At 34.0% G+C, this 16,849-nt stretch overlaps 1 protein-coding gene across 1 annotated transcript; it reads right to left on the reverse strand.

The window, feature by feature from the left end:
- Nucleotides 1-399: 399 nt before the first annotated feature.
- Nucleotides 400-3,619, reverse strand: LOC133332869 (zinc finger protein Noc-like). Its single transcript, XM_061541237.1, has 2 exons — nt 3,486-3,619; nt 400-1,932 (listed from the first exon to the last, which is right to left on the reverse strand). The coding sequence occupies exons 1-2, from the start codon at nt 3,573-3,575 to the stop codon at nt 400-402; spliced, it is 1,623 nt and encodes a 540-aa protein (XP_061397221.1). The 5' UTR covers nt 3,576-3,619.
- Between the last annotated feature and the right edge of the window lie 13,230 nt (nt 3,620-16,849).

Consider the following 16,849-nt stretch of genomic DNA (forward strand, 5'->3'; position numbering starts at 1 on the left):
GACTCTTTAATGTTTTTTGTTCTTCTTCTTTTTTTCAATGGGAGGATCTCTGCTGGGTATTCATCTTCACCAATAATGAGCGGTATATGTTTCCAAAAGAAACCGCAAGAAGTCTTTTGAAAACGCCTCCTCTAATGGCATGTCGGGCGCCATTTGCTAGCTACCGAGGAATCCCTTTTTTGTCTGCCTCCTTTGCTTATTTCTGTCTTCCTCCTTTACTTTCGTTTTTTTTTCTTTTTGGTATGACATTCATGAGATGGTTGTGTTTGTGGTTGTTGTTGTAAAGATCACTTTCACTAGTAGCCCCACGGCAAGTCACGGGGGTCACGGTGTTATTGCTTTTCTAGCTCAAAGCTCACACTGGCTTCACATCAAAGCTGGGCGGGTAGTGGGCGAGATTTATTGATGAACGGCCGCCGAGCCGATACGTTGACCATACATGGCATAGGGTGAGTAGTAGGGACCCAAGGCGGCAGCAGCAGCAGCGGCGGCTGGATTGAATGCACCGGGTGGACCAAATGGTGAGGCTCCAGCAGCTGCAGCCATGGCACTTGGTGGCTTGGCATAGGGATGGTAACGTGAGGCAGCAGCGGCGGCGGCAGCAGCAGACATGGGACTAAGTTGGGGAGCAGGATAACCACCTCTCAATGCCGAAGGAGGAAACAGGGAACCCAACAGCGATTGAGCTTGAGATTGGGCCAAAGCAGCGGCGGCGGCAGCAGGATCTGACAAATTACCAGTGTGAGTCCTCAAATGGGTGAACAACTCATCGGAAGTCTGGAATCTCTTGCCACAATAGGCATCACCCACCACCCAACTGCAAACATAAGGAGCGGAACGGGCAGCAGCAGCACTGGCAGCGGCGGCTGCAGCAGCCTGTGAGTAGGGATGACCTGGCGGCAAACCGGCACCGGCGCCCATCATGGCAGCCATACCATATTTCTGATGTTCACACTGCGTGCAGCCAGCAGGACAGGGAGCACCCATCAGCATCTGCTGGGTATGGGCAGAGTACGGGCAGCCAGGACAGTAGGGATCTTTGCAAATCGGCACAATAGCTTCACCACCCGTGGGAGTCTTAATACGTTGATAACTAATGTAGGGATTGGGTTGTTGTCCACCTGGGCCGCCAGGATAACCACCGTTGGCAGCAGCGGCAGCCAACATGGCGGCATGATGATGGGAGAAACCACCGGCGGCGAATGGAGGGCGGAAGGCAGGATTGGCGGCAGCATGTTGTTCCATACCGGGAGGACAACACAAGGCCGAGAGGGGATTCAAACCATATGGGGCACCGGCAGCCTTATAGGCAGCGGCGGCAGCAGCAGCTGCTTGGGCCATGCTACTCATTTCCTTGGGATGTTGGGCTGACCCATTGGCATTATTCAACACTTCCATGCCCGAGCGGACAATGGGGCTAGCTCCACGCTGTGAAGAACCAGCAGGTGACACAGTCTTACGGCTGGTATCATGAGGCGTGCTGGAACCACCCGAGGTCGACAGATCCTGTGACTTATTGAAATTTTCCGGTGAACTATTTGACTTGTTGCGGGATGGCACACGTGTGCTCTCGCCATTATGTGATGATGCCTTTGAACTGGGACGATTCGATTCCATTTCTGTCGATGATGCGGCGGATGATTTGAAGCTATTTTGATTTTGTTGACTCAACACATTGGTTTCGTATGGCTTAAAGGCCAATTTAACTTCTGTGGTGGTCGGCGTTGTGGATTTGGGAGATTTTGCTTGTGTGGGTGATTTAGCTGATCCGGATTCTGAGCTAACGCTGGACGATGTTGAGGAGGCAGATGAGGAGGAGCCGGATTTTTTCGATTTATCCAATGCCAATAGGGGTTTAACGGCCGATGAATCGGCACCGATTTGTGAACAGGTTTGTGCCAACAATGCCAAGGGACTCTTTTTGGAATCCATCTGGAAAATTTAAAAACAAAGAGAGAAGGGGGAAATTAGTATGGGCGGTTTTTAAAAGGAAATAATTTGAAAAAAATTTTAGTAAAAAATTAAAGGTTAATTTGGAGCTGGTTGAAATAAAATTTTGATTTCTAAAGATAGCCGTCGGTAAATTTTAAGTGTTTTGAAAAAAATTTAAATTATTTTGGATATTGAATAGTAAATTTTTGTTTTGAAAAATTATTGAATTTTCAAAATCCGTTTGGAGGGAAAATGCCGTCGGATGCATATATAATTTTTCTGTGATTTAAAAAATATTGAAATTTAGAATTTTGAAAGGCTGTTTCAAAAAATCTTTAATAAATACATAGAAATTTTGGTAATTAAAAAATTCGAATAGTTTTTTTTAAATTTTTTTTTCAATATTTTCTTGAAATTTTTTAGGAGAGTTTTTAAATTTTAGAAGTTTTGAAACATGTAGCTATTTTAAAATTTTTAAATATATATATTTTTAAAATTTAAAAAAAATTTAATTTTTAAATATTAAAAAAATTTAATGTTTGTTTTGAATGTTTTCAATACTTTCATTAAAAATAATGTAAAAAACGCAAAGTGTCCAAATAGTGGAGTCCTTTAAACATGTTTTTTTTTCTAAACTTTTTCAAACAAAAAATTCCTTATTTTTAAAATAAAAACGAAATATCAAAATATTTTGAATTTCATTAACTTAAAAAATCAAATTTGAGATATTGAAAAATATATTAAAAATTTTTCATTTTCAAAATGTTTTAATTTTTTTAATTAACAAAAAAAAATTGTTTTTAGATATTGAAAATGAATTTGAAAATTATTTTCAAATTTTTCTAATATACTTTTTTAATGAATGGAACATTTTTTTAGATTTTTCAAATTTGTTCAATATTTTCGTTTAACATTTTTAGGTTTTTAATTTTCTTTGATTATTTTTCAAATCAGACTTTTTAAAGATTAAAAATATTTTTTGACTCTCAAAATGTTTCTTAAGACGGAAATTATTTTTGGGATAATTTTTTGGGCTCTCAAAATTTGTAATATTTTCCTATCCAAAATGTGTATATCTTCCAAACATAACAAAAAAATATTTAGATTTTCAAAATATTTTTTTTTTCTGATTTTAGATATTTTGTATAGGAAATTGTTGTTTTGAAATTTTAAATTTCCAACATTTCGATTTGATTTTTTTTAATTTCATAATCCGTTTAATTTGTAATATTCGAATGTCCTTTCGGAATTATTTTAAAACTATTTTATTTTTTAAAATTTTCTTCAATATCTCATTTTTTAATTAATTTTCCTTATTTGAAATGTCATTATTTTCCAATTTCGGAAATATTTAAGTTTTTTCCATTTGTAATTTATTTTGTACTCTTTCAAAACTTTGAAAATTGTTATTCTTTTTATTAATTTTTTAAATTAAATTTCCAAACCAAAAATTTCAAATTTTTTCCTGGGCTCCAAAGACTATTTTTATTTATTTATTTTTTGTATTTTTTACATTTTTGGGTTTTATTTTTTTTTTTAGTAAAAATACTAACCGTTGTTTGCATTGGAGCCAAATAATCGGGTTGTAAATATTGGTTATTGCCGATGGTAACAACACCACCGCCACCTTCTAAAACAACCATGATGATGCTGAGTTTGAGGTTTTAAAAACTGGAACTAATCCACAAAATTGTAAGGCTTGCAGCGAAGAGTAGCAGCAGGAATGGTAATCCACAAATATGTTGGTTTGAAGAATCAGCAAAAAAATGTATAAAATTTTTTGCCTTGGTAATCCACAAAATATGGCTGATTTATTAAATATGTTATTCACTTGATTTAGTTTTCACTTTTTTTTGTGTTTATTATTTTTTCTTTCAATTTTATCAATAATTTTTTTATTGATAGTTGGTGTTATCTTTCTTTATTATTTTTTTTTTTCAATTTGAAAGTTGTCTGTTTTCTTTCCGTTATTATTTAGCTTCCGCTTTGAACGACTCTTTTTCTCTTATTGAAATGAAATATTTTTTTCTTTATTTCAATATTTTATTTTTTCTTTGCTGAGAACCGTTTTAGCTTTCAGGAGGGGTATTTTTTCTTTATTTTGTAGTCGGTTTTTCTATTTTCCGAAAACGTCTGAACGCTACGACAGTTGAACTCGAACTGATTTCTTGGCCAACGGACACAAGAGTACCTTACCTCGGCGAGAATTTCAAATGGTAAGACAAACGCAGCAGTGCTCACAAATATTTAATTAGGCAGAGAATAAATGAGAAGAGAGTTGAACACACAAGCAGAGAGATAAGGCAACAATGCACACACACTCTCTTGTTCTCTGCAACTCAACGGCTAACAATGCAATGTATTTACATTTTGACTACTCAAAACCTGCTTCTGTGTGTTTACCTTAACACCATTCACCACTAATGAGTGAAAGAGAAAGATATACATTGTTCTCCCTTTCATTTGTAGAGTAATTTTCAAATATGGCGTCCGGAACAGCCAATCATTTCGCATGCGCCTAAAACGGCACACACGCACACACACAGTAAAGGCATGTATTGTCAATCAACAGCATTACGCCATGAAGCAAACAGGTTTTACAACAACAAATGTGCTCTCTCAGGAAACGGAAAGAGTCGTTCTCTCTTTCCTTACCGAAATTCTAACGGAATTTACTCAGCTAACAGCACTAGTTTAGCGTACACTTATCTCTACTCTTTCCGGTAAACCACCAATCACATTGAGGCATTCGGTGGATTTCTTTGCAACGGCAACCCGTACTATTGGGGTTACCCTTGCAATTACCCATAATGCCATGGGAAAAGAGCAACTGGTAGCACAAATTTTATTATTGAGAATAACTCTCTTGTTCAATTTTCTATACAAATTGTTTGAATTTTCTCATTAATTTTACTCTTCTCTCATCTTTTATACTCCATAATGTTTTTCTTTGTATACTTTCTCTCTTTCCTTTTCGCTTTTGTTAGGTCTCTCCTGCCCCTCTGTTATAATGTCATTTTGCCATTTACCATCATGCCAGTCAGTCAGTAGTCAACCATATGTTAGCCATCATGGTTGTGTTGAGTGTCATAAAACTGTCATGTTTATCACACGCCTTATTGCACTATGCTGATGACAGGATAGCTAGCTAGCGAATGAATGGTGACGACAGAATGCCGCAAAAAAAAAAAAAAATTAATACGAAATGAAAACACATAGAAGGAAAAAATATGGAAAAATCATTTGTGGACGAAAAGAATTTATTAGAGGATATTTTATGTGGTGTTTTTGCGGGACATGGGACTGGAGCAAATAAATTTAGGTTGAGAAGAAAAATAAAAGAATAATTTTTTGGGAATATTGAAATGTATATTTTTCAATATTTCGATACGAATTAGTGCAGAACAATTATATAAAAAATTGGAAAATAATTCATTCAAATTTTTTGTGGAAACAACAAAGCAAAAATTCTCCAAATTCCATTTATCGACTTTGACGACTTTTCCTCTTAAAAATGCAATTGATATGGAATTATTTTCAATGATAAAAATCTAAATATTAGATAAATAGACAAGGAAATCAAACTTAAATACAAAATTGTTTATGGATCTTAAACCTAACAATTATGAACAATAGAATATTTATTTTTAAATCAAAGATAAAGGTTGTAACAAAGATGCCCATCTGGAACTTGTTAAACCGACGGCAATCGAATACCTTACTACGGATTATAACTTACAGTATATTTCTATAAAATTCGAATTGAACCAATTCGATTGATTTACTGCCAAACTTTTATTTATATTTTAAAATATTATTTGATTCAAACAAAAAATAAATTAGATATTATTGAATCCAAGGAGTTTGTGGTAGTAAGTCACTCGAATTCGATAATTTAAAAAAGCTTTTTGTCATTTTCTAAACAGAAATAAATTAAGTTTCAGTTCTGGAGACAGAAAATCGGTCTAAAACAGAAAATAGGAAATTTTCAGAAAAAACTAATTTGAAAATAAAAAATTTTGAATGATTGTCTTCCTATAATAGTCAAAGTTAATCCGAATAAGTGGAGCTATGTGGATTCTATAGCTCGAAGTCAAACATATCTTCAGCAATTATATATTAATAATGGAATACCAGTAGGAATTAAAACCATAGGAATAAAGAATGTATAGACATTATAGACTTAATAAATTAGGCGGTGGAAAGCTGATAGCTGTGCATAGTTTTTTTTCAGAGTATTTCAATCAATAATAATTAAGATACTGAATTTGTTTGCGTTTTATTAAATTATTTAGTTTCGTCTTTTATCGTATCCTGTTCATATATAATTATCCCCTCGGTCGAGTGTAAGTGCCATTGGAACGGTAAAAAAAAAGATGCCAGATTCTGGGTAGAAATGTACATGAGTGTATGTAACGCAATACTTCATTGTCTTAGAGAGCGAAAGCACTGATAGTGCCGACAAAAACTTGTATCCAAAGTTACAAATCTTCAAATCGCCCAACTTTGAAATCGATAATGGGCAGTCCTCTCTAAATGTGTAAAAGCGCAGCAAATTCGGTACGAAATTATAATGCAATCGACTGTTGAACATATAAAAATCTAAAGAATTTTATGAACTTTAGTCGACCTAGCGTCATCTCAGCTTTTTTGTAGTTCGATCTACGTTAAAATTGTTATTTATTTTAGTAGTTAGTAGGAAATATATTATGAGAACATATTTCAACTATGGAAAATATAATTTTATAATTAATCATTAATATAATAATTTATATTTATAATTTATATCATAAATTATATAGCTCAAGCCTTATATATCTTGAGCGAAAAAAATATTTACAATAGAAGATCAGTAGGATTTAAAACAATAGGAATAAGAAATCTGGTTCAAAAAGCGATGTAATTCTTTACAATGAATTTATCAAAACATAAGAGATGTCAATACAAAACCAGTAAGGAAAGTAGTAAAGTCGGACGGGGCCGACTATATGATACCCTTCACCACTATGGATATATTAAACAGGACTATTAACATGAAATTGGATGAAATAAAATATGTGATATTTATCTAAATGTGAATCTACCTATATATCCATAAGTTATATAAATCGACTTCAATCAAATATAAATAGGTTATCTGTTGGGCTATGTCTGTACTTCTAGAAAACGCAACTACGTAATTTTATGCTCAATTTTGTACGTTGTGCAAAATTTGATGTCAACCTGACTAGCATGAAGAGTTTGATGTCCAATTTACTTAAAATCGGGCGAAAATATATATGGAAGCTCTATCCAAATATATCGAAGGATATATAGGGACTTTGGTGCACCATTTACATGAAATCGGACGAAACTATATCTGAATCTGGGCCGATTTTCTCGAAACTGGGCAGACATCATTCTAGGCTCAATTCAGTACGTTATGCCAAATTTCCTGCAAATCGAAAGATATATAGGGACTTTGGGGTACCATTAACATGAAATCGGACGAAACTATATATGGGAGCTATATCTAAATCTGGACCGATTTTCGCGAAACTGGGCAGACATCATTCTAGCCTCAATTCAGTACGTTGTGCCAAATTTCATGCAAATCGAAAGATATATAAGGACTTTGGTACACCATTTACCTTAAATCGGAGGAAGATATATACGGGAGCTATATCTAAATCTGAACCGATTTTCACGAAACTTTGCACACATCATTCTAGACTTAATTCAGTGCGCTATGCCAAATTTCGTGCAAATCGAAAGAGATATAGGGTCTTTGGTACGCCATTTACCAAAAATCGACCGAAACTATATATGGGAGCTATATCTAAATCTGAACCGATTTTCACGAAACTTGGCACACATCTTTCGTGGCTCAATTCAGTACGCTATGCCAAATTTCGTGCAAATCGAAAGATTTTCAGGGTCTAAAGTCCGTAAATCGGGCGAAACTATATATGGGAGCTATATATAAATCTGAACCGATTTTCACGAAACTTGGCACACATCTTTTGTGGCTCAATTCAGTACGCTATGCCAAATTTCGTGCAAATCGAAAGATTTTCAGGGTCTAAAGTCCGTAAATCGGGCAAAAATATATATGGGAGCTATATCTAAATCTGAACCGATTTTTCGTAATTTCAATAGGGTTCGTCCTTGGGCCAAACAAATGAGCTGTGCCAAATTTCATCCAAATCGGATCATAAATGCGACCTGTACTTTGTTTACAATTTAACATGGACAGACGGACAGACGGACGGACGGACGGACGGACATGCATAAATCGATTCAGAAAGTGATTCTATGCATATTCTCAAAAGGAACCATGGGTCTATCTCGATTATTTTTGCCTGTTACAAACATATGCACAAAGACATAATACCCTGTACCACAGTGTGGTGAAGGGTATAAAAAAAAAAACGTATTTTCGTTGTTTTGAAAGTTTTAAATACATTTTTCGATCAAAGTGGCTTTAATTTCTGGTTCTTTTGAGGGTTGTATGCAGAGTTACAAGTCTTCAAATCGTCAAACTTTGAAATCGATAAAGGACAGTCCCCGCTAAATGTGTCAAAGCGCAGCACATTTGGTACGAAATTATAATTCAATCGAATATGGAGCACTAAAGCACCCCTGTATTTCTCTCAATTTACACGTAATTTGGCACAGCTTACTGAATTAGGTCCTGAATAATGTGTGCTAAGTTTCGTGTAAATCGGTTCAGATTTAGATATAGCTCCCACATATTTTTTCATCCGATTTTATGTAAATGTATTTCATTTGATTTCCTTGAATTCGGTTTAGATTTAGATATAGCATAGCTTCCATATATAATTTCGATCTATTCATGTTAATTGTACACGAAATAATCAATGGGTGTCTGATTGAGATTACATTATGAACAGTACACAACAGAGATAAACACCACATATTTAAGTTTGTTCAATATCATGTCAATGTTCCTTCGAATATACGACGTCTGTTAGAATATATATGTAGAATGTACCCAAAGTGGTGAAGGGTATCATATAGTCGGCCATGTCCATCTTTACTTTTTTCCTCTTAACAAGAATTACCACAAATGTTGAAAATTTTGTATGAATAAATGTACTTAGCTCGATGAAATTTTACACAGGGTTATGTTGCAATATTATTATTTATTCAAGGTAAGTTTCTTATATTTTATAGGAATTTTTAGTTATTTTAAGTTGTATACAATGGAATACGACCATTGGTACATGCCGACAATAGGAGAACTTACCCTATAACTCTGCACTTGCTAGTTTAACGTTTTTTTTTTTTTTAATTATTGAAATTAAACTATGATATTCCCGTCTGTCGGTTGAAATTAGGATAGCGCTTTGAAATTTTGACCGCCCTTAGCTACTACTCCTAAGATATTTTGTTGCAAATGGAATATACCAGTCCAAGATATTTGATATTTTGGGTATTTTTGTCGTGTTTTTGAACCGACTTAGACGGAATTTGGTATTTAGAAATCTCATAGTGTTAGATGTTCATAGCGAACATCCAACTTTCTGCGGCTCTAAACAGCTGCTCTAAGTACTTGGTCAGATCCCCTTCATCCCGTGAAAAATATGTGACTAGAAAATCTGCCAAAAATTATAAGGAAGTCTAGGAAGACCTTGACCATAACCTTAACTTAAAATTTGAAATGAAATTATTAGCGCAACATTTCCGCCCTGTAGTGGGTAATAGTACTCCTTACCTATAACTCCCACATACGAGTAGATACAACAATATAATTGATACCAATTTAAAAGCCAACCACTCATCTTGGATATACTATCAATTTCTCGGGTCTATGTTCTTCTGGAGTAAATATGTTCACTTAGAATACAAATTTTGTAATTATTGATTACAATGTGTCTAATTATTGATTACAAAAATACAAGGACATTCATAAGTCAACCTAGAAAATTATTTAAAATATATGTAACATAGTAGGGAAGACTGGGTGACCTTCGGCATCGGGGGTATCGAAGCTAGTCATGTACGGTGAGAGCGCGAATGCCGAGCTCTCACCGTACATGACTAGCTTCGATACATATGTATCGAATATCAAAATAAATAACTGCCGCAAAGTTCGATATCTCTAGCTAATAAACTTATTTAGATGTACGGTTTTTTTGTATTTTTACAGATGTTTTTATACCCTTCACCACACTGTGGTACAGGATATTATGTCTTTGTGCATATGTTTGTAACAGGCAAAAATAATCGAGATAGACACATAGTTCCTTTTGAGAATATGCATAGAATCACATTCTGAGTCGATTTACGCATGTCCGTCTGTCCGTCCGTCCGTCTGTCCGTCTGTCCGTCCATGTATTTTTGTGAACAAAGTACAGGTCGCATTTATGATCCGATTTGGATGAAATTTGGCACAGATTACTTAATTGGCCCAAGGACGAACCCTATTGAAATTGGAGAAAATCGGTCGACGTATAGGCATAGCTTCCATAAAAGGGAACCCCCAAATTTTCGGTATTTTGAGGTTCTTGAGCGCGTTTTTTAATTGAATTCGCTGAAATTTGGTACTTTGGGTTCTTATTGGGTAGCAAATCTCCCTACCAAAAATTATAAATATAGGTCCATTTTTTCGGATAGCTCCCATAAAAGGGTACCCCCAAATTTTCGGTATTTTGAGGTTCTTGAGCGCGTTTTTTAATTGAATTCGCTGAAATTTGGTACTTTGAGTTCTTATTGGGTAGCAAATCTCCCTATCAAAAATTATAAATAAAGGTCCATTTTTTCGGAGAGCCCCCATATAAGGGTACCCCCAATTTTCGGTATTTTCGGGTTCTTGGGCACGTTTTATAACGGAATTCTCTGAAATTTTGTACATTGGGTTCTTATTGGGTACCAAATTACTCCACTAAACATTATAAAAATAGGTCCAGTTTTTATGGTAGTCCCCATATAACGGTACCCCCAAATTTTTGGTATTTTGGGGGTTCTGATCGTATTTTTGACCGAATTGACTGTAATTTAGTTAGTCGAGTTCTTATTAGGTAGCAAATCTCTCCACTATAAATTATAAATATTGGTCAATTTTTTCTGGTATCCCATATATAAGGGTACCCCTCAATTTTCGTATTTTGAGGTTCTTGAACCAAATTTTTTTTTATACCCTTCGCCACACTGTGGTACAGGGTATTATGTCTTATGCATATGTTTGTAACAGGCAAAAGGAAACGACATACACACTTTTGAGAATATGCATATGCGATTTAAGCACGAAATTTGGCACAGCGTAACAAATTAGGCCTAGAATGATGTGTGTTAAGTTTCCTGAAAATTGGTTCAGATATATATATAGCTCCCATATATATTTTCGTCCGATTAAATGTAAATTGTGCACCAAAGTCCCTATATATCTTTCGATTTGCACGAAATTTGGCACAGCGTGATGAATTATCTCTAGAATGATGTGTGTTAAGTTTCCTGAAAATCGGTTCAGATTTAGTTATATATCTTATATATATTTTCGTCCGATTTAAGGTAAAGTGTGCACAAAAGTCCCTATATATCTCTCGATTTGCACTAAATTTGGCTCAGCGTAATGAATTGGGTCTAGATGTGTGCTAAGTTTCCTGAAATCGGTTCTGATTTAGATATAGCTTCTATATCTGACCAAATGAACAATTTAGTATCGGTTGCAGAATGACGTGTTTATGGTTCCAAATTCATTTTACTGATCCGTTAAAAATGCGACGTCTGTTAGGATTCATCTGTTGAATATACTCAAAGTGGTGAAGGGTATCATAAAGTCGGCCCCGTCCGACTTTACTACTTTCCTTACTGGTTTTTTAATAGTTCCATTCCATTTCGTAAGTATTTCGTGTATAAAACATTTCAAAAAGTACCTTTGGGTAGATTCTGCATTTTGAAGTGTGGCACAATCGGCCATATACAGATAGTGCGATATAATTTCCATAAACTGTTTTTGAGTTTATCTTTAAAAATAATCCTTTAATATTTGAAATAATCCTTGCATTGACGAAAATGCGATAAAAAGGCTATTTCTGATGGTGTGTGTGACCTTGAGATGTCAACGCTCGCCGCTAGAAAATATTGCCTTAAAAGTCAAACTTTGAGTCGCATATTAAAACAAAATTGAAAATTTAAAGGACCTGTATTTCAACCAAACTGATAGTGATGATAATTAACAGGATATGACAATGTTGCCGAATGTACCCCATCAAATCCCGAAGCTACACGGGTAGGGGCACATTCGGCGAATTTGACTTTTTTTTACAAAACTGAAAAAATGTTTAACTAATACTAATTAATTATATGTTTTTGGTTTTAGTTGTTATAATTAAGTATCAGAGGACAATAATATGTATATATATATATATATATAATATATATATAAATAATAATATATAATATATATGTTGAGAGAGAGAGATATAGAGCTCTAAACAAAAAGTGCCGAAGTTGCCCCAGTCTCTCCTAACTATGAATCTATTCTGATTTGTTTTGAAAGTTACACATATAGTGGCAAAACGATCTGCATAAGCAAAGTATTTATAAAAATCTGTCACAAGTACTTGCGTATCTTTTTCGTCTTAACTTTAAATAGAAATTATACAGTTAAATTTTTTCAACGTCCGTATAATGTATGAAGAACTGTCGGATTTGTCTAAAATATTTGTCATAATTAGATCTTATTATACCAAACACGCGAGTTGTGAGGCAGATCTGGACTGATAGAGTGATTCGAAGATATTCGGAAAATATTGATATTTTTGAAATAATTTTGTGAGTGAATCCGAAACATAGTTTTAAACAAATATCGATTCCTCATAAAATATGTATGTTGCTTTAAAATTAATTTTATTTTCGATGTTATCAAGAACACATGCAATATAAAAATTTTATCTGAATTATATTGAAAATACATTCATATATGCATGTTATAATGCAACTTAACTACCTGCCACGACGGATTATTTTCCACCTCTACTAAGAACATTTACCATTTTTTTAGTGGGACTTTATAAACAAAGATAAATGAATTTATGTAGGCAAATCTTTCCAAACCTCCAGCACCTGCTAATCATCACACGATCTTTATACAAATATTTATCATAAGATCAAAAAATCTTTTTTAAATCACAGCTTAAAATTATATTGTTTCGAACTCGATTTTAAACTACCGACAATTCTGCTTTATTTTAAAATAATATGGTTTACCGGAATACAAAAACCAGTGTTATTGAAATTTACCAAAATACCCTAAAATAAATTCCAATCCAAAATATTTTGTTATATTTTTTTTAATAATACTTCAAAGACTAAATCAGTGATGGTTAAGCCAAAAAGAGATTATTTTTCCACAGATCCCACAAAAATTGTGGTAAGACTAAGTTCACAAAATAATAATAATAGACAATGATATTTTCTTCAAAATAATATTTATCAATATTTTTATCAAAAATCAGGGATTTTTCATACATTTGTATAAACACAAGGTGTTTGGTGGCGGTAATCCGTTGTTGTAGGTCAGTGAAATCCCAGGCGAGCCAACATACACACATAATGTTTACACATAAGGCGTCTTAGGATAATCTGGATTAACGAACATAATAGGTGAAATGTGGATAAAAATCAAACATGTAATCCTCATAGAGAGAGACATGTGAAAAAATATTAATTTTGTAGAAGTTGGATTTGATGGATTAATGTTAAGAACTAGTATTTGCGCAAAAGACTTGTGAAAAATGATGTTCAACCTACCAGAGATTTTGGGAATTTGAGTTGATTTGGCATGATCAAAGAAAGCCTCTGCATCGGATCTGTTCAAAAATAATTTTGAGGGATATGGATCTGAAATATAGATTCAAATGTCTAAAGGTCCACCCAACCTAAACTTCCTTTACGAAAGCTTATTTCAAATTTTATCGGAACAATGATAGTAGAAACATCCACCCAAGATCTCGTTGAACCTCACCGATCACTGCATTCAAATGTACAATATTATGTTATTATTACTAGCAAACCAAAAACATACCAACAAAATTGAAAACATTATTAAAATACAATTAAAAATACAGACACGAATAAGTTTATTTTCCCCAAAAAAAGATGAAAACAAAAATTAACCAAAAATATGCAACAAAACTACAACCTACTACTAATAATAATAATGCCGACGGTAAAAAACCAACCAATTTTTAATGAAAACGAACGTGAACATAAAAACCACAAAACACACACCAGCAGGCGTGTAGTCAGACAGTCGGATGGACAGACATCCCGTGTTGAATGGCCAGTTAATAATAAAAAGGAAAAACATCAGAAAATTAAACTTTGGACTAACAAACGTATACCGACAAAAAAGCCAACAGTTAACTGCAAATTTTTGAACAGTTTTGAGGGGAAAAGTTTTTCCCGGCAGACAGTGAGCAAACAATAACAAGAAGGAGAACAACAGTTTGCACTTTTCAATAAAACTGTTTCGAAACAAGGAACATGAAACATTAAATAAGCGAATAAAGGTTATAGTTTGTGTAGGAAGGCTGACTATAAAACATAAAATCGGAAGGCAGATATTAAGAAGTTGGAGGTGGTATACACCCAACTTCTAATGTCGGGGTATTCAAGGAATCCATATGAAGTCGGAAAAAGCCTAAAGAAACATTATTATTGGCTCTGAATTACAGCTCCACAATTCAGGGCCATGTTTATTGCAAATTTATTGTTTCAGTTTAAATCGTTTATAACTACTGTTTCCAAAAGACCCGAAAAAATTCTGACAAATTTCGCCATTAAAACTTTCTGGGAACATAGTGGATAATTTTATATGTTGTATAAGTATAGACAACAGTTAAGTAATTTATGATTCCAGGGAAATTAGGCAATAATTAAATACCATGGACATGAACATTCTGAACAATTAATTCCCATTTGGGTAACGAGTTGTATCACCTCCCCTGTCCTTATGGATAATCGACCTTGTCTGAATTAAATTAAATAAAAGTTGTTTAAAATTAGCCCATTCCGAAACTGTATTAATTTATTTTATTTCTGCCATTATATCCAAGAAAATCAAAATCCGTTTAACTAAAATTATTGGGTTCTCTTAAAATCGCTTTGCAGAAATTTCGGGCAATGCAACCGAAAACCCCAAAATAGTTAAGATGTCCCTAAAACTCCTGTTCTGTAATACAATCAGCAAATGTGGATATAATCATGTCAGTTATTCGCATAAGTGTGAATAAAATAGAAAGTGACCTATATATAATCGCCATGTCAAAACATAGACCTATACGGAATATTTTCTGCAAAGACATTTTCCACTCTCCAATGAGCCCAATAAAGGATTTTTTTCGTAAAAGCAAAATGCCTATATTTCTTTCGATTTGCACGAAATTTGGCAAAGCGTACTGAATTAAGTCCAGAAGGATGTGTCCTAAGGTTCGTTAAAATCGGTTGGAATTTAGATATAACTACCATATATATTTTCGTCCGAAGAACCTATATATCTTTTGAAGTGTGTTAAGTTTCGTGATAATCGGTTCAGATTTAGATATGGCACCCATATATTTTTTCGTCCGACTTTATGTAAATGATGCACCAAATTTTGGCAAAGCATACAGAATTGAGTCTAGATTGATGTGTGCTAAGTTTTGCGAAAATCGGTTTAGATTTAGAATTAGCTCCCATATATATTTTCGTGCATTAAGTGCACTAAAGACCCATAGCTAGGTTAATTGAAACACATTTCCTTGAGCTCGGTTCAGATTTACATATAGCATAGATTCCATATGTAATTTCGACCTTTTCATGTTTATTGTACACCAAATAGTCAATCGAATACAGTGTCAAGTTTCCATAAATCGATTTACAAACCAGTAAGGAAAGTAGTAAAGTCGGACTGGGCCGACTATATGATAGCCTTCACCACTTTGGGTATATTGTATATATGTATCCTACAATTGTATGTCAATGTTCCCTCGAAGGAACATACTCACTTCTTTCTGTAACCTATGATAAATTTAATTTCATTCAGACCGATTTAGAGTCGGGCAAATTTAAGGAAAACGATTTATAGCAAACTTGGTACACGCTATTCAGTACGCCGTACTGTTAAAAATTTAATTTCAATCAGACACCCGTTCGAAATACATATTGAAGCTATGACTGCATCTGCACCAATTCCAGCAAAACCCAATAATGCCATTCAAGTCTCAACTTCTACGTTGTGCTAAATTTCGTATTAATCGGACATACATTAGGAGTTTGGTGCACCATTTATGTAAAATCGGACAAAAATTTATATGAAAGCTATATCTAAATCTGAACGGATATTCACGAAACTTAGCACAAATCATTCTAGACTCAATTCAGTAAGCTATGTCAAATTTCGTGCAAATCGAAAAATATATTCTGACTTTGGTGTAGCATTTACAATAAATCGGACGAAATATAAATAAGGCTATATATAAATCTGAACCGATTTTCACGAAACTTTGCACACATCATATCGATTTTCAGGAAACATAGCACATTAAACATATAGACTCAATCATGAAACATATAGACTCAATTCAGTACACTACGCCAAATCGGTGCAAATCGAAGAATATATAGGGACTTTGGTGCACCATATACCTAAAATCGGACGAAAATATATATGGGAGCTATATCTAAATCTGAACCGATTTTCACGAAAATTAACATACATCATTCTACTGTTAATTCGGGACGCTACACAAAATTTCGTGCAAAACGAACGATACATAGGGACTTTGGTGCACCATTTACCTTAAATCAAACAAATATATATATATATATATATATAAATATGAATCGCTTTTCACGCAACTTAGCACACATCATTCTAGAGTTAATTCGTTACGCTGTGCCGAATTTCGTGTAAATCGAAGGATATATA

This window comes from Musca vetustissima, unplaced genomic scaffold, assembly GCF_032173495.1.
Source record: "Musca vetustissima isolate MV318-11 ecotype Yass unplaced genomic scaffold, APGP_CSIRO_Mvet_v1 utg18730, whole genome shotgun sequence".
Lineage (NCBI taxonomy): Eukaryota > Metazoa > Arthropoda > Insecta > Diptera > Muscidae > Musca > Musca vetustissima.

Bases quoted from the DNA above. Each gene is read 5' to 3' on its own strand.
- LOC133332869 (XM_061541237.1), bottom strand. From the start codon at position 3,575: ATGGTTGTTTTAGAAGGTGGCGGTGGTGTTGTTACCATCGGCAATAAC. The intron at 1,933-3,485 runs GTTAGTATTTTT...TAAATTTTCCAG, and splicing joins TGGCTCCAATGCAAACAACG to ATGGATTCCAAAAAGAGTCC.